Source organism: Mesoplodon mirus, assembly GCF_964341445.2.
Source record: "Mesoplodon mirus genome assembly, chromosome: 4".
Taxonomy (NCBI): Eukaryota; Metazoa; Chordata; class Mammalia; order Artiodactyla; family Ziphiidae; genus Mesoplodon; species Mesoplodon mirus.
In genome coordinates this window covers 15,872,677-15,899,246 of record NC_138979.1, presented here as the reverse complement: position 1 = coordinate 15,899,246, position 26,570 = coordinate 15,872,677, and the positions used below count along the sequence as shown (strand labels likewise).

Here is a 26,570-nt window from a genome sequence, read left to right as displayed (position 1 = left end):
ACAACATTAAAAGGTTATCTACCTGCTTATTAAAATATGTTTAAGTAAAACTGACCTAAATTAATAGATAAAATAAATTTGAACCTGAAAGCCTTTTAGACCAGTGAGTAGAACTCCAAGACAGTTTCCTTTCTCTTTTTCATACTTTAATTATTTATATTTTTGTTCTTTTTATGCCTCTTCTAAATGTATTCAATGCTTCAATATCTCATTTTACCCACATAAAAAAACTCTACAAAACTGATCAGAGTATCAGCAGTATTATTATAAAAAAATCAACCAAGTTATTACATATTAGGCCTAATGATTTCAACCTTTACCATAATTTTTGTACATTGTACCAATGGACACATGGATTCAAAATCAAAATAGTAGAATTATTTATAGCACCATTGCTCTAAAAACATTGTTATACTTTTAGGAGAAATTTTAGAACAATAAAATATGGTTAATGACAAACTGTATTTTATGATTTTCTTTTTTTACCTGATAAATGCATCATTCTTTCCCCAGAAATACCACAGATGGCTGGTACCTGTATGCTGATAGCTCAAATGGAAAGTTTGGTGACATGGCTGACATCCTCACTCCTGTTATTTCACGCACGGGACCAAAGTGTACCCTGGTGTTCTGGACCCATATGAATGGTGCCACAGTTGGTTCTCTCCAGGTACTTCTTAGGCAATTGCATTTTCTGAATTTCTTCTACAAAAATTCATATTGTATAATTTAGTGTTATTAAAATATGTAGTCTGCTAATAAATGAAAATGGACAGTTATCAACACTTCACTGGTTTGAAAACAGTATGATTGAAAAAAAGCTTCAGTAGAATTGGACCTGAATGGCGAATAGGATTTCTTTAAACTATTCTATTTATGATTATGATCTTTATTCTGAGGTTGCAGCTTCTGTGTAATACTGTTTTACCCTTGAAATATGTCATATAGGTTTCAGTATCAATATTCTGAGAATAACACAATCAAATGAATATATACATTTTGGTGATATTCGGATGTGCCTTCTTGCTGTCTTTGATATAGTGGTGCTACATTCTCCAATATTCTCTTTCAAATTGTTTTTTTGTAAAAAAAGAAATTGTTTCATACTCACAAAAGGTTGCAAGAATCTCACAGACAACTGCATTCTTCCTTTCACTCAGAGATTCTGTTTTTTGCTCATTGTCCCAATAACATCTTTTATAGGAAAAATTGAGTTCAATACAGAATTACTTATCACACTCCATTGTTATTTCTTTCTAGTGTCTTTATTTTTTTATTTTTTATTTTTTATAAATTTATTTTTATCTTATTTTTGGCTGCATTGGGTCTTTGTTGCTGCGTGCGGGTTTTCTCTAGTTGTGGAGAGCAGGGGGGCTACTCTTCGTTATGGTGCATGGGCTTCTCATTGCGGTGGCTTCTCGTTGTGGGGCACAGGCTCTAGGCATGCAGGCTTCAGTCGTTGTGACACGTGGGCTCAGTAGTTGTGGCTCACAAGCTCTAGAGCTCAGGCTCAGTAGTTGTGGTGCATGGGCTTAGTTGCTTCCTGGCATGTGAGATCTTCCTGGACCAGGGATGGAACCTGTGTCCCCTGCATTGGCAGGTGGATTCTTAACCACCACACCACCAGGGAAGTCCCTAGTGTCTTTAAAACTGAAGTAATTCCTTCATTTCCCTTAAACCTTATGATCTTGATATTTTTAAAGGTTATAATCCAGTCATTTTGTGAAATGTCCTTCAAATTGGATTTGTTCAATGTTAAACATTTTTTCCCTGTAATATCACCAATATTGTATTATTTTTATTGCATCCCATTGGTTAGTACATGATGTCTATTGGTCTCAGTACTTTTGTTCCCTTTGTTATCAATAAATATTTTGTGATGAGATATTTTGAGAGTATGTAAAATCCTGATCTCAACTCAATTATACCCACTAATTTTTGCTTCCTTTAGTATTTTTTGCCACATTAATTTTACTATGATGATTGCCTATTTTTGTCTAACTCCATTATTCTGTCTACATTTGTAGGTTGGTTTTCTCTTGTTAGAAAAATTCTCCATTTATTGATTTATATCAGTGTGGACTCATGGATTCCTATTTTATCCAGTTTGTTGTCAATACTATTACTATTTATTGGTTCTTACATTGTCCCAGATTCAGTTATAGGAAACCCTTTAAACTGACTTCTGTGTCTCTTTGACAAGTCCAATCATTCTTTTTTTTTTTTTTTTCTTTTTGCGGTATGCGGGCCTCTCACTGCTGTGGCCTCTCCCGTTGCGGAGCACAGGCTCCGGATGCGCAGGCCCAGCGGCCATGGCTCACGGGCCCAGCCGCTCCGCGGCATATGGGATCCTCCCAGACCGGGGCACGAACCCGCATCCCCTGCATCGGCAGGCGGACTCTCAACCACTGCGCCACCAGGGAGGCCCCCAATCATTCTTTGATCATTTCCTTTCTTTTTGGCCAAGAAGATGTTCCAGACTCAACTTTTTGTTATCCTGTTCCATCCCTGGAGGTAACTATTTTTCCAGTGGGTCCTGGTTTCTTTTAGATGACCAAGTTATACGGACAAAACAGAAAGAGGTTCTACAATTTTAAGGCAGATCCTCTAGATCCTCTCTTCCCCTATTAGACATGCCTTATATAATAGATAAGGTTTGTAAGTATACGTATAGACACATCATTTACACAGAGAAGCCAACTCAATTTTGAAGCATCTCCGTTTATACTCTGTTTCATAGCTTACATGACATTTTCCAAGAAGCCATGTCTGAAAAATAAATCCCCAGATTTCAGAATTGTTTACATGAGCAGTTTTAGACCAGGGATATCTCACTAAAAACAGCCATAGATAAGGTCTCTCCCCCTGTCAAATAACATTAATTTGTTTTCCAAGAAGTCTATGTTTAGTATATTTGCAAAGAGATTACACTTGGGCTACCTGCTTTATTTTTCCCCAATAAATAGAAATAGACTGCAGATCAGCTGCTTAACCACTTCTTTCCTAGTAGCTTAATGTAATTTTAATATTAGGTATTTTTTCTCATTTTTTAACTATCTTATTCTAGGATTTTCCTGGCCATATTAAATATTATTTTCCTCCCCAAATTAGATAAACATATGTTATTTTTAAAATGCTGTTACTTTTTTTTATTGGAAACATGTTAAATTTATAAAGCAATTTTGGAAGAATAGTTTTATTTATTATAGGTGAGACTTCTCACCAAAAACAGTTTAAGAGTAAACTTGTTTGTGTATATGTATGTGTGCATGTTTAATAATCTGAAAGCATCCAAGTAGTCTTGTGGATTGATGTGACAATTTACCATTTGTGTCGCATTGAGTTTTTAAAAATGGTTTTAGACAAAACAATCAATACAGCTAACTACAGGGTTTGCATCAGAAAAATGAGAATTACTTACCAGGTATATTTTGTGGTTGAGATTAATTATCTGATAGGTTTTCATTTTTTCAGAATAAGATTTTTTGTGAAAAATTATAAAACAACCTTAAAATTTTATAAGTAGTTAATTATCAAATAATTGAAACAGTAATACATATGATCCTTATTTTGTGCACAGCTTAGTAAAATAACATTAAATGTTGCATTACTATGTTGCATGAACACAGTTTTCCTTAGTGATTTGTGTATAGAGCAGTATTCATACAAAGAAGATCTAATTCCTATACATTCTTTTTAGTATCCTTCAAAAATGATTTTTGTATATTTTAGAAATTCTGTTTTCTTGACTTTAATAATATGTTGATTCAACTTGAATTCAAGAATTTAGTGATATCTTTGCTAGCCACATACGACTTTTTATATGACTCTAGAAACTCTAGCTCTATAAAAATAACCATTTGCATTTAATTTTTTTAATATAAATTTATTTATTTATTTTTGGCTGCGTTGGGTCTTTGTTGCTGTGCACGGGGTTTCTCTAGTTGTGCCAAGCGGGGGCTACTCTTTGTTGTGGTGCATGGGCTTCTCACTGCTGTGGCTTCTCTTGTTGCAGAGCATGGGCTCTAGGTGCATGGGCTTCAGTAGTTGTGGCGTGAGGGCTCAGTAGTTGTGGTTCATGGGCTCTAGAGCACAGGCTCAGTAGTTGTGGCACACGGGCTTAGTTGCTCCATGGCATGTGGGATCTTCCCGGACGAAGGCTCGAGCCCGTGTCCCCTGCATTGGCAGGTGGATTCCTAACCACTGAGCCACCAGGAAAGTCCCCTGCATTTAATTTTTTAAAAACTGATCATGAAAGCATTCAAAGTTACCTTCACTTTCAAAAGTCAAAATCTCCCCAAACCCTTTATGTGAGTAATGAATTGGTTATACACATTGTATTGTTAAAAATTAGTGCTGTGAAATAATTAAATACATCATCTAAGTCAGTTATTTTAAAATGTGGAACTCTACTGCTCTTCCCTATTTAATTACTTTCTTGATGGCTCATTTTGTGTCATTCTAAAAGAAGAGGCATGATAATTTTTCTGCTCAGATGAGTCTCAATTTCCCTTTAGAATGAGGGCCCAGTAGTGCTGGTGAGAGTTTTTTGGGTGGGGAGCTCTTGCTGGCTTAGATGAGTAGGTGCCCACTCACATCACCCATATGTGCTGTTGGAATTGAATGGACTCCCACTGTAACATCCCCATCCCCACTGGACCTAATGTCATTCTCAAAACTGTTTTTAGTAAATAATTCTGTGCTTTTCATGTGACTACATGAATATTATTTAATATTGAGACTTCCAGTTGTTCTTGCTGTCAGATTTTTAAAAACTAAGGTAGTTAAGAGTTCTTAATCATATGGTGCCCAGATAACTTCAGACTTGACTGACAGATATTCATGCACAAATTTATTACACAAAACACATGAGGTACCCTGGGGGCACAGTGCTGTTCTAGAAAACAAAGACATCTAATGAAAAATGTCTGAGCTTTTCTCTCAGGGTTTCATGTTGATATTAAAATGAAAAAAAAATTACTGGGAGAATTCTACATGTTTAGAATTTGTCAAGGTAAAATATTTCAACACTTCTTACTTGATTTATCTCTGCAGGTACTCAGCAAGATAGACAATGTTACTTCTAAACTGTGGGCTCAAAGTGGACAGCAAGGTGCACAGTGGAAAAAATTAGAGGTGTTTTTAGGCGTTCATTCCTATATACAGGTTTGTAATCCAAGTATTTAGATGATGATTGAATTTTGTTGATTCTTTAATTTTAATTTATTTCCTCTACCCCTTGTCTTCTTGTCTCTCTTTCCCTTTCTGATGTGCTGTATGAACGCTTACCACTCCTTACAGCATTTTCCATAAGGAATTTATGGTTCTGAAATGCCCTAATTTTTTTTTCCCAAAGAGGCAACCATTTTTCTAGGAACATCTCATTTTAGTGACAACCATCTCCTGCCTCCACAATCAGCCTCCTACATATTAAGAATACCTCCCACTATTTTGCAAATATATTCTCAGAGACTGTAGAGTAATTACATTAGTTTATTTCAAACCCAATTAAAGAGACCTTTGAAAGCACACTATATTGTTGAACCTTATTAGAGAAAATAGATTTACTTGACTGAAAAATATTCTCGGAGGCACAAAATTGGGTGATGCTGTATTTGTCTTCATGTAGATTACAATATTAGGAGGATAAGACCTAAAAATAAAGGAAAAGAACAAATAATACATAGAATAAAAGTAATAAAATGAAAGTAATTATGTGCCAAGATATTTACTGTGAATTTTATTTTTTTATAGATTATTAGGAAAACAGGAGCTCCGTGGATGTGTGTGTGTTTTGTTTTTGGAGTTTTTGTTTGTTTTGTTTTGTTTTGCTTTTGACAGAAGGGGTGTTTATTGGAAGGTAAAGCTTAGCTATTAAGATTTAAGATTAGATAAGGGAGAGTGGGAATCCAGAGCCATTTATGTCAGAGAACATTTTTTCTTAGTCATAACTGCACAGGGCTTAATTCCTTGAATTTAGAGCCACTTATCTATAGATACAAGCTATAATATCTTTGCTAATTGTACAGAGGACTGGAAATGCAATATGTAGTGAGAGTAACCAAATCAGCTGTGAATATTCAGTAACTGTATCTACAATCACATGCCATATCTGATAGATCAACCTCTTTCAACTCCACTGGAAGCATAGGCTAGATACAGCTGTTTAAAGGCATTGATACAACATTATCCCCTATTTCTTAGAATGTTAGCTATAATAAATCCCATATATTTTTGACCTCTTGCTGGGACCCAGTTTTCTTATGGGTCATTTGTAGATAATTTAGGAAATGGATAAGAATTCCAACCTGAAGAAGAAAAGATTGGACAGCAATTTAGTGGCCTTGCACAGTATGAAATTTATCATTAAGGGGATTCCACCTATTTAATCTCCAAGACCTTTTAACTGAGGCAAGAAGAATCATCAGCAAGAACATGCAGAAGGCTGTGCTGCTGCCAGACATCGGCTTCCACTTTAGGCGGTGAATTCTTAACTAGTCTGTGCAAGTAGAATATTTGCATGGTAAAATCATGTTCAAAACAACATTAAGAGGAATTTAAGCAGAGGAATCAATTATTAATTTAGCCTTTCTGAAATTCAATTTTTCACATTGAAATTTGAAGAGAAATATGCCCATGTTGTTTGAATCTTAAAATGAAATATTAATGGTTTCTGAATATTTGATGTTTAATGTGATTCATTCATTCCTTCAGTAAAAGCATATCAAGAACCTACTATGTGCAAGCACATTACTATGCACTGGAGAAATAGTAGTGAGACACACATACTATCCATGGTTCTTCCATTTTTACAGTATCAGTCCCTTTAGCCTCAGAAACATGAGTGCCTTTAACCCTTTAGTAGAAGTATACAGCATTGGGTAGTTTTCAGAGTTATATTTGGGAACCCCCAATTTAAGCATAACATTTAATTATAATAATTTTTATAACTAAAGCAATCACATACCTGGCACTTACTAAGTGCTAAGTTCTGTTCTATGAACAAAAAAATTACTCCTGTAACTGTATGAGGTACCTACCTTTATTACCTGCATTTTATAGATTAGGCACAGAAATACCTAGAATTGGGTAACTTGCCCTACTTATACAACTACAATGGCAGTGATACTCTTTAAACACAGGCAGGTCATCTACAAGTCCATAATACAAATGCTATGCTCTATTGCTTCCTAAATTTTACAAAATGATTGACCCAGCTTTTATTTTACCAGAAAAAAATATATCATAATTGCTCTTGAAAAAAAGTTTAATCACATTCAGTATTAAAGTCTATGGAATCTTAACCAACATCGTGTGGAATTGGATTATCTGATTTCTTAATCACAGAGCATTGTCTCACAGATTTAAATTAAATGTTCAGATATATCCAGATAATACAGTACCTTTTTCAATTTGTGTATCCATGTTTTTCTTGGGCTCAATTTTCTTATAAAAGAGTTGTAGTCATTATTCTTTCTAGTTTCACCTCGTCTTAATCACATCCAAGCTCTTAATCTGTCTTACAAATTTATTTTTCTTTTCCAGCACATCTGCTCTGAAGAAAAAAAAATGTATGCCTTTAATGTAAATTTGATACATGAATTTATATAAAAATTATACATTTATTTGCTTTTTTAAATAATGTGAAAGGCATGATTTTCAGTTATTCTATTCTCTCATCTTAAAAGGAAGACAACTAGGTTTTCATACAATAGTATAAAAGCATAACACATCTTAAGGAAAAACTAATTACTTCTTTCAAGAAAAATAATTGTTTAGATTTGGTAAAAAGATGGGAGTTTGATGACAACTATTTTGTATAAAAATCATGGAGGTAAATAGATATTTCTTGTTAATGCATCTCTAATTGTCCTAAATTTACTTTAAAATATATGAATATTTCTTATGTTAACAAACAAATACATATTTAGCTTGCAGACAAACTCAGTAGAAGCTGTCTGAATTAGTTTCACTTTGAAAACTTTAGTGAGTCCTGTGACTATTTTTCATCAGTTCTATCAAAGAATGTAGAAGTGGGATCTCACTGTCCAGCAATGGCACACAAGAGAATTTCATTCATCACATACATTAATCAAAGGCAAATCACAATCATTTCAAGTCCAAAGATGTGGCCAATTAAAAAAATTCATAGTTTTGAGGTTAGACATATTTTCAATTTCAAATAGTTGAGTTGAACAGATCAGAGGAATGGCAAGAAGTGGATGAAATAAAGTAAAAGATATGCTTGCATCTTCTGTCTCTTGGTGCATTCCGTCACCTGGTTGACCTCCTGCTTCCACATGTCATGAGGCTGTCAGAAGTGAGCAGGTCTTGTTTTGGGTCTGCGAGTTGCAGATGCTGCAGTGGTAGGTGACTCCTGCCAGTTTCTTAGGCCCTGTATGCTAAAAATCTCGACAAGAGACAATGGTGTTGCCACTCCCACATTCGTACCTGTTGAGTGTGGTAGAGATCTTCGATATCCCTCAAACTTCCTGGGTCAGTTTCATCGTAGGGATTACGGGGTCATTTTTATCAGATTCAAGCCCTTATGTTCTGTACTGTATTTACTGTTTGCCCCAAGTTTTGAATTCTTGATGGACGAGTCAACTGATATTGGCTTTATTTTTTTTTTAAGATTGTCTTCAGGGCAAAACGTGGTATCAGTTACGTAGGAGACGTAGCAGTGGATGATATTTCCTTTCAAGATTGTTCCCCCCTACTTAACGCAGACAGAACGTGTACGGCTCAAGAATTCACATGCGCTAACAAGCACTGCATTGCCAGGGACAAGCTGTGTGATTTTGTGAACGATTGTGCTGATAATTCAGATGAGACTCCTTTCATCTGTGGTGAGTAGAAGTGTTCTGTCTCCTTACTTTTGCCTTTGTCTCCCACAACCTTCCTCTGTGCAATGGGTTCATTGATGAAAAATACAGAGTATATATAACTCAGCAGCCAAGGCAGATAAGGTGATTTAACCATTTAAATACATTCCTTTCTCCCTCTCAATACTTAATTTAGAAGCGAAAGTCATTTAAAACTAATCAATGGCTTTCTGTTTGTATGTGAACAATTGGAGATTAACTGGAAAACAGGTGTCTTCAAAGACAAACGGAATGCAAACAAGTATTTTCCATATGAAATAAATCTTTGGAAAGAAGGCAAGCAAAACGTCCACCAATGGCAATTCACATAAGGTTGACAAGCCTTTGTGCTTTGATGGATTTCAGGGAGTTGTCATTCCCTTGGGTCAATTATGAGCTGGGATAAGTGGATAAAAAAGCCAAAAAATCAATATCCAGATAATGTATAAAATAGACAACGTGATCTCCTAAGGGAAACACATATCAGCTGTGTAATATTGTTACAAGAGGTCAACTCATAATAAACGGCACCTATTAAAATATCCTTAGCTAAATGGGCCATATGTGCTCATTCAGGGAAGTCTAAAATCATGGAACACAGTGCGTTGTTGCCTCATTTCATTGCAAATGAGGTGAATACAAATTGTCAGAATTAAGGTTGACAAATTATTCCACTATTACCAATAATAATTTCTGAGCTAGCGTATTACAGTTTGATCTCTTTTTTGCCTCTTGAAACCAAATCTGGAATCACAAGAACAACATCAATATATTAAGAGCTCACATTTACATAAAACTTTTAACTTTCAAAGCCCTTCTCTCTACTAATCTCCACTTGATCTTCACAGAAACCCGACGGGTAAGTGGGACAGATATTACTAGTGCATTCCATGGATAAAGCTGCTGAACAAGAGTGGCTAAGATTTGGTAAAATTTCATAAAACTGGTACTGACAGAGTTGATCCTAGTTTCCAGGTACTTTGATTTATGATTCACTGCTTTGCCCAAGCTACCATACCACCTCTGTGTACAACTGAATCTTAGGAAAACCAAAAAAGTTGTAGATGTAGAAATCCTGTGTATATCCAATAACTATTTGTTTCTTCAAGTGTGGATTATATCTTATAATATCAATTACTATTATATGAACCAAGCAAAACTGTTTGACTAATCTTGTATTCTGTATTAATTTTTACCTTTAACTTATGAATATTTTTGCTGCGTTTTTATTTATTTTCTGCATCACATGCTTTTACATTTTCTTCATTGCTATTTTCATATGAGTATCTCACAAATCTAGGTTATCAGTCGAACAGAACACATATTATGCTTTTGAATTTTACTTGTCATGTTGCCAACTTATCTCTTTCCCAAGATATGATTTAATGCAATTTTTTCAGTGTTAAGTATTTTATTTCTGGCTAAATTTTCCTTGAACTTTTTATTTAGATAATAACTTTGCAAATATTTCTAGGAATCCTCTATCTGTGTTTGGGAGGGTATACTGATATACTAAGAGGGTCAGAGAAATGTACTGAAACTTATGGTAGTTCTTTTGTATGGAAAATAAAGACAAAAGTAATTACAAACCCTTGGAGGGAAAGTTTTATCAGAAGGTGCTTTCTGGTGAACTGACTGCCAAACCACTGTAACGTTTGAATGGGGCTGTGATATCAGTAATACTGGAGCAAGAGAGATGAATTAGTTCCAGATATTATATGAGAAGAAGAAAATATTTTCAGCTCCTTAGAACAAATAAACAACCAAAAAGTTAGAACAAACCTTAAAAGTAACCCACATTTTGATATTGGTTCTTATTACATGAATATGATTTCTTTTTATGTAACACTGCTTATTTTATTATGTATTTAAAAATTCAATTGTATTCCTATGTTAATGGTTTTAAATGTTTTAATTATAGAGTGGCTAGAACCTGCTATATGAATTATGAGTGCTGTTATTTTTACTGCATATACTATCAACTTTGATGCTTAATTAGACCCAGAAGAATAGGAAGAAAAACTTAAAAAAAAAATCACCATAGCAATTGATCTCAGAAGTTTGGCTGACAACAAACCAAGAATTTAGACTTACGTTTCATGATCTTTGGAACTTGTGTGAGGTTTTTTGTTTGTTTGTTTTGGGTTTGTTTTTTTTTTGTGAGAAGTCTAAGTAAAGGCTGAACATGTATCACAACTCTAAAAAAATATCTAAAATATCATTTGGTGTAAATACACCACCTAGGAAAAGAAGAAAGAATGAAACTGCTGAGCTCTTTGTAAAGGCATAGACTATCTCTGACAAAAGAAAAGAAAATAATCCTTTATAAAACAAAAGTACCTGTGGCTTTAATTTTCTGTAGACCAATATAGGCTCAGAAAGCAAGGTTTGGAAGACAGATTAACTGTTTTTTTTTTTTTTTGCTTTATAATATAAATATATCTAAAATATAGGACATAGTCAAAAAGAAAGTGATTTGTGTATCTGAGAAATCTGAAATCTCAGTTGAACATATTTTGCCATTGGTATAGAGGCTCCTTTGGCAAACAATCATATTTTTGTTTCTCTGTACTTTCCAATTAGCATATTTATTGGTGATACACAAGAGTATCTCAGACATGCTCAAAATAATTTAATTCTGCACTGTGATTAGTAAGGATGCAGGATATTTGACCAGAATAATTAGTAAGTAATCTGAACCTAATGGGCACATGTAATACTGTATTTCCCAACTGCAGACATCTATTTCAAGTATACACAGAATATATGTTATTAAGCACTAAGCAAACGTCAATAATTTTAAATGGATTAAAGTGACATGGATTACATCTTTTGAATTAGGCTGGAAATCAGTTGTAAGACAAAAGCTAGAAAATTCCCTGTTAGTTACAAGACACTTTTAATAACCCATCTCCCCACCAAAAAAATTACAGTAAAATTAGAAAATGTTTTAAATAAATAATAATAATAATAGTGCATTAAAAAACCTGTGGTAGGGCTTCCCAAGAAAATGCTTAGTGAGAAATTTATATACTTAAATCCTTACCAAAGAAATTAATTGGTTAATAATACAAATTAGTGGAATATAACACATATGTCAGAGAGAGAGGATTTGGAAAGACTGATAATATTTTCAAGACCCTGTCAAGAATGATCAAGGGAAATCAAGAAGACAAAAATATCAAATTAATTTAACATATATTTACTGAAAAGGTATATGTCAAGCAGTGTTTGAGACATCTAGTGTACATCCATAAATGAAACAGACAAAAATCATATTACCCATTCTCCTTTGTTAAACAGAAAATATTCTTTCTTCCTCTACACACACACACATACACACACACACAGAATATCCATGTGTGTGTGTTTGTGTGTATGTATATTACAGAGTTTGTCAGAAGTTGATAAGTGATACATTTTCTATGAGAAAACATAGAGTAAATTAAAGGAGATGAAAAATGGAGGGAGAGCAAATAGCAATATTAGGGAGCTTGATGAGGATAGGCCTGATGAAAGATATTTAAACAATTTTTTTTCATTTTACTTATTTATTCCCCCTCCCAGTTTTACTGAGATATGATTAACATACAGCCCTGTATAAGTTTAAGGTATACATCATTGTGACTTATTTATATTGCGAAATGATTTCCACAATAAGTTTAGTAGTAATCCATTAACATCAATTTTCTCATATAGGTACAAAAAAATAAAAAGAGGAAAAAAATGTTTTTTCCCTTGAAATGAGGACTCTTAGGATCTAATCTCTTTCAAATATATCATACAACAGTGCTAACTATAGTCATCATGTTGTACATTACAGCCCTAGTGCTTATTTATCTTATAACTGGAAGTGTGTACCTTTGGACTCCCTTCATCTAATTCCCCCTCCTGGGCACATTCTTGAAGGAGATCTGGGACTTAGCCAATACTTGTTATTTTCTTTCTTTCTTTCTTTCTTTCTTTCTTTCTTTTTTAAAAATTATAGCCATCCTAGTGTGTATGAAGTAGAATCTCATTGTGGTTTTGATTTGTCCTTCCCTAATGACTAAAATGTTAATCATCTTTTGTTGTGCTTATTGGCCATTTGTGTATATTCTTTGGAGAACTGTCAAAGTTCTCTGTGCTTTTCTTTACAGGATTGTGTGTTTTTTATTGTAGAGTTGTAAGAGTTATTTATATATTCTGGATATTAAGCCCTTATCGTATGTATGATTTGCAAATATCTTCTCTCATTCTGGAGGCCGTCTTTTAAATTTTTCAATAGAATTTATTTTTTAAAGGAGTTGTAGGTTCACAGCAAAACTTAATCCCCACACATGCACAGCCCCCCCGGACTATCATGTCCCCCACCAGAGTGGTGATTTGTTACACGGGAGATGTCATTATCACCACAGTCCATAGTTTACGTTAGGGTTCCCTCTTGGTGAAAGAACACGTGATTAACAATAAATCAAACTCTTATACTCAGTTACTTATAGTAACCTTGCTAAAGTCATTACAAATATTTTTAAACACATTTTTTCCTATTGGATGAATGTTTCTAAAAATATCATTTTTTAATGTTACATCAGTGTGCAATTTAACACTGCTGAAAAATTATCTAAACTCAGTTACTCAAATCTTGGTCTAGAGACAAACAGTATTTTTGTCAGAAGTCAGGCCCCACCCCAGACTTAATCATAAACTGCATTTTAACAAGTATATGTGCACTAAAATTTGAGAAGCACTCATCTAAACAATACAAACATTTGGAAAAGTTCTCTGGTGAGAAGGAAGAGCTATTATTTTATTCTTTGTTTCCTTATTGACATATACAAATATATCAGGATTTTAATAGGGGCAATAATTAGCTTTTTAAATATTAAAAATGATTCTGTGTATATTTTCTTAATGAATTTAATTGAACCATTTATAGTTAAGTCAAGATTTAATGCCTACGTATGTATTTAATTGCCTGATATAATTTATTGGCGATTTTAAGAAGTTTTAAAGAATGAACGTTCATGCATTTATTCAGCAAATATTTATTGAGCATCTACTATGTGCAAGGGTTTGTTCTAGTTACTAAGAATAATGCTGTGAACAGTACAGACAAATTTCCTGCTCTCATGGAGCTTGCATTACGTTTGGTGGTAGTGGAAGGGGACACAGACAAAGCAGAGCAAGTAAAATAACACAGCATATTTCATAATGATAAGTGCTTTGGCAAAAAGTAAAATAGGGAAAAGTGAGAAAGAAGATGCTTAGAGTGATGGTTATAGTTTTAAATAGGGCCATCAGAAAAGTTCTCACTGAGAAATTGACATTTAAGTAGAGATGGAAGGGGATATGGGGATATATGCATACATATAGCCGATTCACTTTGTTATACAGCAGAAATTAATGCAACATTGTAAAGCAATTATACTCCAATAAAGATGTTAAAAAACAAACAAACAAACAAAAAAGATGGAAAAATAATGGATTTGAACCAAGTGATATTTGATGTATTTGAATGAATTTTTTAAAAATTCAAAAACATTTAAAAAGTCGGCAGAAATTAAAACACGGTCCTTTCTATATTATCACCACATCACTAACAATTTCCTTTGATCTCTATGAATGTATAACTGTAATTCCCCTAAGCAGTTATCCTTCAGGACATATTTGAGTTGACTCATTTACATCCTGACTACCCTTTCTCATTTGTTATAGCAGAATTCTCTGTTTCCAGTAAACTGATGAATTTTCGGGGGAGAAGGGGCTATTGTTTGATGCTATGATATATATGTGACTTTTTACTCACAGTAAGGTTATATTATAGCTGTTAATTCTACACCATATCCAGTGCTCCATCTAAAACTTTTTAGCATATCAGAATTTGTGCTCAGTTGTGGCAAAAAAATGAATTTAAAGGTGTAGAGTACCTCTGTGGGACTCTACTGGCACCAGTGTACACCATCCTGACCTAGCCTTGCATACTGAACATTTATTTATTTGGTTAAACATTGGGCATCTCTAATATAAGTGGCCCTGGAGCAAAAAACAAAGAAAAGTAAGATATTACCTGAAGAATTGTGGAGCTTTTTGTCTAGCTAGAGAAATATGTACATAAACATTCACCTTGTGAATGGGAGTTAGAATAAGTACAAAGCACTTTTGGATGGGTGAGGGGGAAATAATTTAGTTAAGGTATTTAAATACTAATCCCAACGTGGATTTTTACATCGCCTTGAAAACAGCTAGTGTATTTTCAGAGACTTTATTAATCATGCACTATGAATAGCTTTTGTTTTCTTTGGGAGATTATGTTCAAAAGTAGGTCAGGTATCAAAATGTTAATAAACCAGGCTTCTTATGAAGGATCTGCTGTCCTAAGCTTCAGGAGTTCATTATTTGCAGGCTGTAGCCTAGTGACTGAGGCTTAGAAAGCTTTCACTGTCTTTCCAAGATTATCAACACTGATCCCTTTCTCGTGAACTCAGTGTTGTAAAGTGACATGCATTAGGGTAATATTTTCAGAATTATGAAATCAGGTAGTCATCACTAAAGAAAAAATTATGACAATTTTTGAAAACCTGGTATTATAAATAGGATTTTTCCAAATTACCCGCAAACTCATTTTTTTACATGGAAATAAGTATACTCCTTATAGAACAATTGTTCTGTGAAACAGTTTGGAAAGTATTGTTTACAGAATTTATTATTATTACTTCATAGAATAAGGCACTACAAAGGAAATCACTGTATCACAATTTCCTGATGATGTCACTGAATAATAATTGGCATATGACATGAATTTTGAAATAATTGTGGGTTCATAGGAAGTTACAAAGGTAGTACAGAGAAATTCTGTGTACCCTTCATGTAGTTTCCCTCAGTGGTTACATTTTATAGTATAGTATAATATCACAACCAAGAAACAATATGGTTCAATATGTGTGTATAGTTCTATGGCATTTTATTATATGTGAAAACTCACGTAATCATCACACTACAATCAAATATTCTGTCTCCACCAAAATCTCCCCTGAGCTATTCCTTTATAATTACATTTATTCTCACCATCCCTAACCTTGGGAAACCGCTATTTTGTTCTCCATCCCTATAGTTCTTCATATTGAGAAAGTTATATAAATATGTAAATGCAGTTTGTGACCTTTTGAGACTGTCTTTTTTCATTCAGCATAATCTCCTTGAGAGCCATCCAAGTTGTTGTGTAAATCATTTGTTCCTTTTTATTGCTGACTCATGTTCCATGGCATGGATGTAACATACCATAGTACTATTTTCCAGAGTGGTTATGCCATTTTACGTTACCACCAACAATGTGTGAGAGACCCAGTTTGTCCACATCCTTGTGAGCATTTGGTATTGTAACTATTTTATTTTTATTATTGCTCCTCTTATAGGTATAGGTTAATATCTCATCAGGGTCTTAATTTGCATTTTCCCTGATAGCTAGTGGTGTTGAACATCTTATCATGTGCTTCTTTGTTATCTGTATATCCTCTTTGGTGAAATGTTTCTTCATGTCTTCTGCCCATTTTCTAATCAGAAGCTTTCAAACTGTTGAGTTTTGAGAGTTCTTCATATATTATAGACATAAGTCCTTCGGCAGATGTGTAAGTGGCAAATGTTCTCTCATAGGCTTTAGATTATGTTTACATTCTCTACAGGGAAAGAGTAATTTTGCTAAAGTCCAATTTATTGATCTTTCCTTTTAGGGATTTAAAAATTTTTTTTTAAATTTTATTATTTTTTTTGTGGTATGCGGGCCTCTCACTGTTGTGGCCTCTCCCATTGCGGAGCACAGGCTCCAGACGCGCAGGCTCAGTGGTTATGGCTCACGGGCCCAGCCTCTCCACGGCATGTGGGATCTTCCCGGACCGGGGCAGAAACCCGTGTCCCCTGCATCGGCAGGCGGACTCTCAACCACTGCACCACCAGGGAAGCCCGGGATCATGCTTTTGATATCACGGTCAAAAACACTTCACTGAGTTCTAGGTCCCAGATTTTCTTCTATTTTTCCTTCTAAAAGTTGCATAGTATTATATTTTACATTTAAGTGTATGCTCCATTTTGTTAATTTTTGTATAAGGTGTGAGGTTTGGGTCTTTTTTTTTTCCAGTAGTTATCCAGTTGCTTCACCATTAACAAAGCTGTCCTCCCTTCATTTAACTGCATCTGCATCTTTGTCAAATGTTAGTTGGTTGTGCTCGTGTGAAGCTGTTTTGGGTTTTGTTCCATTGATCCAAGTGTCTGTTCCTTCATCAGTACCACACAGTCTTGAAAATTAAAGCTTTATAACAAATCATAAAATTAGGTAGAGAGAGTCCTTTTAGTTTATTTTTCTTTTTCAACTATATAACCTTAGTTATTCAGGTTCCTTTGGCTTTGCTTTCACATTTAAAATAAAATCATCTCTATATCTACGAAAACAGTGATGTAACTTTGACAAGAATTTTATTAAATACATATATCAGTTTGGGAGAAATAACATCTTTAATAGGATGTCTTCCAATCCATGAGCAGTTTATCTCTCCATTATTTAGACTTTGATTCCTTTTCACCTGTGTTTTGTAGTTTTTGGCTTACAAGTCCTGTACATATTTTATAAGATTTACACCTAAGTATTTCATTTTTTAAGGGATTATAAATGATATTATATTTTAAATTTTGGTTTCTACATATTCAATGATGGTATATAAAACACAATTAATTTTATATGTAGATCATGTGTCCTGCAACCTTGCTGAGTCATGTATTAGTTCTCAAAGTTTGATAATACATTCCTTAGATTTTCTATGTTGACAGTCATGTCATCTGAAAATTGGGACAGGTTTATATCTTCCTTTCTGATCTGTGTGCCTTAAAGATTTGGTAGAAACCTCCACTGAGACTATCTGAGCCTGGAGATTTCTTTTCAGGAATTTTAAAATTACGAGTTCCGTTACCTTAAAAGTTATAAAGCTGCTCAAATCATTTTGTGTTTGTTCTTTGCAAGGAATAGGTCCATTTCATAGAAGTTGTCAATTTAATGCATTAGAGTTATTAATAGTATTCTTATATCATCCTTTTAATATCCATAGGGTCTATGATATCCCGTTTCATTCCTGTCATAGGTAATTTGTGTCTTCTCTCTTTTCTTTGACATCCCTTTGAGACTGAAAATACTAATTCATTTAGAAGAAAAATCTGGAAATAATAGATATAGCTACTAACCTTTTTATAAATACAATATAAACAACTTGTCAAAATATGATATAAAGTTCAAGTTATTGAATCATAAAATCAAAGAATCATAAAGTTGGAGAGAATAAAAGAAGTTACTCCATGCTCTTTGAAACAGGGATCTAACACTAAGACTTCTGTGAAGGATTCACTTTTACTCAGTTACAATTGATCATAAATTTTTTATCTATATCCTAGCACTTATCATAGTCTATTAATATATGAGAGAACTCCACTAAGACATGTTTATTGATGAATCAGTTCCAACATCTACTGAATTGCTATTGATTGAATTGGTAAATGAGTCACCAACCAATCAAAGAATCATTTCTATAACTTCTCTGATCTGACAGACAATGGAGGTGGGAAAGGAAAAATAACCTGATTACTGTTTGAACACTTTCATAGGAGAGAATACTCTGTCTCAGATAAAAAGCCTTTTCAACTGTCAGGCACCCATTGATATAATGATTTTCCTAATATTGAATCTACGTTTCCATCCTTGCTCAGTGTGAGTTTTTGATGATAATATTTCCTACTACTTGTAGTTCTTCATAATACAACTTTAAGTTTAGACAGGTACCATTGATTCTGCACGTTTTTTCACATTCCCCTTTCTCATGTTCATAGTTATGATGTCAATATATATATTCTTAGAATCCTTTAGTAGCATTTTATATGCACAGTTCAAGGCCTCTATTATCTAGTCTCCCTCTCATTGGATGGTTTAAATTCTCAAAGTTTCCCATAAACATGGGAATTAAATATTCAGCAAATAGCACAGTACTCTAATTATGAGTAAATTATCACAATATTGTGTCAGTTTTTTGCATAAGATAACACTCACAAATCTTAAGAATTTTAATACTTTAGTTTTTATTTTTTTAGTTAGCCTTGTGTTGATTATATCTATGAAGAATGAATAGGGAGTTGGTTAAATAAAGAATAGTAAAGAAGGTTCCAGATGATAGGAATTACAAAGGGTGGTAGCAAAAAACCAGAGGAAAGACAGATCCTGATGAGTTTGTGGAGAGAAAGCTTAGCATGTCTGAGCTTTCATTTGAGAGTGGAGAGTAGCTAGGAATGAATCCAGAGAGACAAGCAGGGTTACCTGGTCATCTGTGTTAAGAAATGTCTTTTAACCTAGAGTAACAGAGAGACATTTTAGGATTTTATACAGAGGAATAATATAATCAAATTTGGATTTTAGGAAAATCACTCTGAAGAGCAGTGTAGATGATAGCAGTTTTGGAGGCAGGAGGATCAGTCAGGAGACTATTCCTGTATTTCACTCAAGAGATAATGATGACAAGGTGCATTCAATGAAGATGGAAAGAAGTGAATAAATATTTGGGGGAAAAGTCTACAGATCTGATGATTAATTTACTGTGGAGGATTTCTGGGTTGGACAAGTGAATAACTGGCAGTTTCATTCACTTTTCTTAATTAATGAAGCAAAAGGATAAGGAGGTTTTAAAAGATGTGATTTCTCTTGATTTGTATTTGAGATATCTTAAGATCTTAAAAATGGAGATGTGGCCAATAGACATCTAAGCCAGGGAGAGACATTTCCGCAGGAGACATAGAATTGGGGAATATCAGGGAGACCTTCAAGGTGGTGGAGTAAGATGTGAAGATCACCTTCCTCCCTGAACATACATCAAAAATACATCTACATGTGGAACAATTCCTACAGAACACCTACCGAATGCAGGCAGAAGACCTTAGACTTCCCAAAAGGCAAGAAACATCCCCACATACCTGGCCATGTCACTAAGAGGGTCTTAGTATTCCGGCTGGGTATCAGGCCTGGATCTCTGAGGTGGGAGAGCCGAGTTCAGGAAACTGGTCCACCAGAGACCTCCTGGCCCCATGTAATATCAGTCGGCAAGAGCTCTCCCAGAGATCACCATCTCAACACTAAGACCCAGCTCCACTCAACAACCAGCAAGCTACAGTGCTGGATACTCCATGACAAACAACTAGCAAGACAGGAACACAACCCCACCCGTTAGCAGAGAGGCGGCCTAAAATTATACCAAGTTCACAAACACTCCAAAACACACCACCAGATGCAGTCCTGCCCACCAGAAATACAAGATCCAGCCTCAACCACCAGGACACAGACACCAGTCCCTTCCACCAGGAAGCCTACAGAACTCACTGAACAACTTTATCCACTGGGGGCAGACACCAAAAACAACGGGAACTACAAACCTGCAACTGTGAAAGGAGAACCCAAACACAGTCAGTTAAGCAAAATGAGAAGACAGAGAAATATGCAGCAGATGAAGGAGCAAGGTAAAAACCCACCAGACCTAATAAATGAAGAAGAAATAGGCAGTCTACCTGAAAAAGAATTCAGAGTAATGATAGTAAAGATGATTGAAAATCTTGGAAATAGAATGGAGAAAATACAAGAAACGTTTAACAAGGACCTAGAAGAACTAAAGAGCAAATGAACAATGATGAAAAACACAATAAATGAAAGTAAAAATTCTCTAGAAGGAATGATTAGCAGAATAACTGAGGCAGAAGAATGGATAAGTGACCGGGAAAGTAAAATAGTGTAAATAACTACTGCTAAGCAGAATAAAGAAAAAAGAATGAGAATAATTGAGAATAGTCTCAGAGACCTCTGGGACAACATTAAATGCACCAACATTCGAATTATAGGGGTCCAAGAAGAAGAAGAGAAAAACAAAGGGTCTGACCAATCACAAGTAATGACATTGAAACTGTGATTAATAAGCTACCAACAAACAAAAGTCCAGGACCAGATGGATTCACAGGCGAATTCTATCAAACATTTAGAGATAACCTAACACCCATCCTTCTCAAACTCTTCCAAAAAATTGCAGAGGGAGGAACACTCCCAAACTCATTCTATGAGGCCACCATCACCCAGATACCAAAACGAGACAAAGATACTACAAACAAAAAAATTACAGACCAATATCACTGATAAATATAGATGAAAAAATCCTCAATAAAATACTAGCAAACAGAATCCAACAACACATTAAAAGGGTCATGAACCTGAACCATGATCAAGTGGGATTTATCCCAGGGATGCAAGGATTCTTCAATATATGCAAATCAATCAATGTGATACAACATATTAACAAATTGAAGAATAAAAACCGTATGATCATCTCAATAGATGCAGAAAAAGCTTTTGACAAAATTCAACACTTAAATTTAACAACCATTTATTATAATATACATAGAATGGTATTACTTTAACATATTTAAAATGATATATCAAATTAAAGAAGGAAACAATGGAAGTATTCCCATTAAAATCAAGATCATGTCAAGAACTACTTGACACTATATTACTATTTGTATTCTTTTTGTGGTCGTGGTTGATATGTAAGACATAAAATGAAATAAAGGAATACCAAATTATATTTATTTTCTTTTTTATTGAATTATAATTGACATATAACATTATATTAGTTTCAGGTGTACAACATAAGGATTCAATATGAGTATATACTGCACAATGATTACCACAGTAAGTCTAGTTAATCTCCATCCTCATACATAGTTACAAATATTTTTTTGTGTGATGAGAACTTTTAAGATCTTCTCTCTTAGCAATTTATAATTATTTTCTAATGATATGATTATATACCTTAAAAGCCCAAGAGATTTACTTTAAAAAATGTAAACATTCCAGTACTGAGTTGTGTAGTGCACCCCCCTAAATTGCAACTAGAACCTGTGAATGTGACCTTATTTGGTAACAGGGTCTGTGCAGATGTAATGAATTAAGGTGAGGTCATATTGGATTAGGTGGGCTCAGACCCAATGATTGGTGTCCTTATAAGAAGAAATATGAACAGAGACACCCAGAGGAAAACAATGTGATAACACACAGGGCAAATGCCACGTGACTGGAGTGGTGTGGACAAGCCAAGGAACGCTCAGATTGCCAGTAACCACCAGTAGCTAGAAAGAGGTAAGGAAGGATTCTCCCCTAGAGCCGGTAGGGTGAACATGGTACTGCTGACATCTGGATTTCAGATCTTTAGCCTGAACAACTGAGAGAGAATAAATTTCTGTTGTTTAAAGCCACCCCGTTTGTTGTACTTTGTTGCAGCAGCCCTAAGAAATGAATACAATTCCCAAAGTCACATAGCTAGAAAAGTGCCCCACTCAGAGCTGATGGAAACGAACTTCTCTAATTATGCTTTTTGCTAGTTTGTTTTTAATTAGGATTTGTGAACTTGCTCTGTGCATTATCAGTAGTGTAGTAATCTAAAGATGTTCATAGTTCTAATAAACAAGTAAGTAAAAAGTTTCCTTAGTCAAATAAATTGGGAATATACTTGTATAAAGAAATAGTTTCTATACTGTTGGAATTCATGGAGCCTTTAATACGCTAGTGTATTTTTAAATCTCTCAGAGAGATATAATTTATAGGATTTATCATATTCTACTCTCTTAGCAAGTTTGAAGAACATTCTTCCTTTGCACAACAAACTGACATCCATAAAACATTCATATTCATATGAACAGAGTTAAAAGAAGTGATGAATGACATCATGCCACCTCAAGAAGAATCAAGCCAAACTGGATGACTGCCATCTTCATGTAGCTACCTACCCTAGAGGAGGAGGTCTTTTAGAGCATTTCTTTACAGAAATATACATTTTCTTATCCTTCATTATTTGTAGCTATATTTTATTGCAGCCGCCATCCCCAACTGCTGCATACCACATTATAAAGGGGAGTACTGGCACAGCAGCTGTGTCATATCATTCTTCAACTCATAGTTCTGCTACTTACAAGGTAATACTAAGCAAAGTACTTTAACTCTGAACTCCAGCTATCTCTTAAACCAAAGCAAGAACAGTAACAATTATGTAGAGATGTGGGAATTAAGTGAAATAAAACATATGAAGAGACTACTCAGGCCCTGATATATGTTATGCTCAATACACAGAAGCCCTGTTTCCAAGCACTTTCCCATTTTCTTAAATGTGCTTTATTTATAGAATATGCTCAATAAATACTAATTCAAAAGGATACATGCACCCCAATGTTCATAGCAGCTTTGTTTACAGTTGCCAAGATATGGAAGCAACCTAAGTGTCCATCAACAGATGAATGGATAAAGATGTGGTACACACACACACACACACACACACACACACACACACACAATGTAATACTACTCAGCCATAAAAAAGAATGAAATTTTGCCATTTGCAGTAACATGGATGGACTTGGAGGGCATTATGCTAAATAAGTCAGACAGAGAAACACATACTGCATGATATCACTTACATGTGGAATCTAAAAAATAAAACAAGCTAGAGAATAAAACAAAAAAGCAGACTCACAGACACTGAGAACCAACTACTTGTTACCAGTGGGGAGAGGGAAGTGGGGGGAGGCAATGTAGGGGTAGGGGAGTCAGAGGTACAAGCTATTAGGTGTAAAATAAGCTACAAGGATATATTATATAACACAAGGAATACAGCCAATATTTTATAATAACTATAAATGGAGTATAACGTAAAAATTGTGAATCACTATATTGTACACCTATAACATACACTCTTTTACAGAAACTATATATCAATTTAAAAAATAAATAAAAAATTTATATGAAATGAATAAATGAATAGAATGATATCTTTTAAAAATTTGATGGTAGGATCTTAATAGGCATTAGGTTGTGTTCTTTCAAAATTATGTCTGTTTTAAATGAAACATTTTTATACTTATAAAGATATTGATCGATGGAAAAATTATAACATTTGGAAAGGGAGAAACTGGTTTGATTGATGATACAGCTGTAGACAAAGGGATCATTTTCTTCCTGATGGCACACCTGTCTGGCCCTGGCATTAATTGCTACATGAAATGCCAGGAATTGGCATCTGCACAGAAGACCATTTGCTACTTGTCTTGCATGGCACCTGTGGGAAATAGTAGAAAATGAAATTATAAGTTGCTCCCTCTTACCATAGCGATATGTAATTCAAACAACTTAGGCCTGCTTGCTGTGTTTTCCTCCACTGATATTCTAGAATTAAGCTTTCCAAGGAAATATATCTTCAACTATAGTTGAACTACTAAAACTATAGTAGATATCAAAAGCAAAAATATGATTTACACTATAGAGATTCATGTAGCAGTATTTGTATGATTTTTTTTTAACAAATCTGTTTTTCAGCAGCACATATCATTTCCTTATACAAATGGCCTTTCTAGATGCTGGTCTATATGGAAATCTGGTCCTCATGGGCTGCTAAATCTTCCAACATAAGGGCAATTAGTTACTTCATTTTATATTCTTAACCAAGATAAGAGTTCAGATTATAAACAAGCTGGTGAGTTGGGGTTCATTACTATTTTAGTGAGATTTACTTCCCAGTCCTTTGAGAGGATACTTAGGAGAACTTTATTATTCTGAACTAAAAGAGGCTGTAGGAATTACAGTCTATTTTAGGAGAGAGTAAATTTTCAAAATAAGTTTCAAAAGTAATTTAAAAACTGAATTAACAATTGAATAGAAAATAGGACCCAACTACATGTTGTCTACAAGAAACCCACTTTGAATATAAAGATATTTATAGGTTAAAGGTAAAGTATGCAGAAATATATACCATGCTTACATGAATCGAAAGAAAACAGGAAGAGCTATTTTAATTTCAGACAGAACAGACTTCAAAGCAAGGAACATTATCAGGGATAAATAAGGGCATTACACAACAGTAAAGAGGTCACTTTTCTAAGAAGACATGACAATCCCTAATGTGTATGTACCTAACAACAGAATGTCAACCTGTGTGACATAAAAAACTTCTAGAACTGCAAAGAAAAGAGATGAATCCACTATCATAGTTGGAGTTTTCACACCCCTCTATCAGAAATGGGTAGATCCAGCAGGCAGAAAATCAATAAGGACATAGTTGGACTTAGAATTCTTACTATCCTGGAAATGGAAGAAAAACTTAAGCAATTTTAATATTAAAATATTTTTAAAATACCTGGGAGATAGTTGATATTTAATGTAACTCAACATATTTAATTTCTGCAACTTATTATAATAAATTAAATCATTACAGTTTTAACCTTTTCTGTTTCACAATGTTCTTAGCTCTAAAATAAGTCTATGTTTTAAAAAATAATTACAATGACTAATAACTTTTGCTTTAGGAAGTATTTCCCAGCTAAACTGTGTTGCAGAATAATAAACGTCCTAAATTCCCTACCAAGATCTGAGAAGCAAAGATGAGAAGAGAGAAGAAATAAATTACATTGACCAAATAGGTGTTTGCAGGAGGAAACGTGTGTAATGCTGGAATATTTTCTCGTGGATTTTGACACAGGGACCAGACTATTGAAGAAATAAACTTAAATGAGCCATGGAAATAGATGTGTGTAACAAACTAAACTATTCTATTTTAATGTTGCTGTCAGGATAATATTGTAAGGTTTCTAACATTACATGATGTGGCAGGATTACTGCAATTTTTTCAATTTTTTAGTTGAAGTATTGTTGATTTACAATTTTGTGTTAATTACTGCTGTATGGCAAAGTGATTCCATTATACATATATATATACATATATATACATTCTTTTTTATATTCTTTTCCATTATAGTTTATCACAAGATATTGAATATAGTTCTCTGTGCTATAGAGTAGGACCTTGTTTATCCATTCTATATATAAAAGCTACATAAGATTACTGTATTTTTTGTCTTTTTTAAAAGTTCATTTATTTATTCAGCAAATTGAGCAATTATTTGCCAGGCACTGGGAATATAACAACAAAACTGAGCAAATTATCTCCTTTATAACACATGCATTCTGATGAGTGAGGAGTGGGGGAAGACAAAAAATAAATAGGTAAAACATATAATGTGTTAGAAAAGTGCCCAAAATAAAAATAAACAAGTGAAGTAGGACAGAGTTGAGGATAGGAGCTTTTATGTACACTGATAAATAAGGACCCACTGAGAAGGTGATGCTCAAATACAGATCTGATAGAAGTGAGTGGACAGGCCATTTGGGAAAGAATCCAGGCAGAGAGAGTAGCAAGTTCAAAGGTCCTGAAACATGAGTGTGTTTAACAAGATTACTGTAATTTGTGATTGCATGCTTTATCTACTAATTTCCTTTTTCTCTCCGCCATAAATTGGAAAATGTTTGCCAGGTACTTCCAGTGGCTGCTGTGATTTTGAGTTTGATCTTTGTGCCTGGGAGCAGGAACAGGATGATGACTTTGACTGGAATCTGAAGGCTAGCGGTATCCCTGCCTCAGGCACACAGCCAGCTGCTGATCACACCTTGCGAAATTCATCTGGTCATTACATCTTTATAAAGAGCTTGTTCCCGCAGCAGCCCATGAGAACAGCCAGAATTTCAAGCCCACTCATAAGCAGAAGAAGCAAAAACTGCAAGGTATGGGGAAAAAAACAGAAATATTATGAACAACTTCTGATGGAGTTAAGTACAGAAAA

At 34.3% G+C, this 26,570-nt stretch overlaps 1 protein-coding gene across 1 annotated transcript in view; it reads left to right on the top strand.

Moving 5' to 3' along the window:
* The window catches only part of MALRD1 (MAM and LDL receptor class A domain containing 1), a gene marked incomplete at both ends in the record, with an annotated part of 598,196 nt that overhangs the window by 238,927 nt on the left and 332,699 nt on the right, over nucleotides 1–26,570 (top strand). Inside the window, 4 exons of the mRNA XM_082619568.1 lie at nucleotides 514–670; nucleotides 5,056–5,166; nucleotides 8,636–8,849; nucleotides 26,264–26,511. Coding sequence (XP_082475694.1) covers nucleotides 514–670; nucleotides 5,056–5,166; nucleotides 8,636–8,849; nucleotides 26,264–26,511 — 730 coding nt within the window. The remainder of the gene's footprint in view (nucleotides 1–513; nucleotides 671–5,055; nucleotides 5,167–8,635; nucleotides 8,850–26,263; nucleotides 26,512–26,570) is intronic.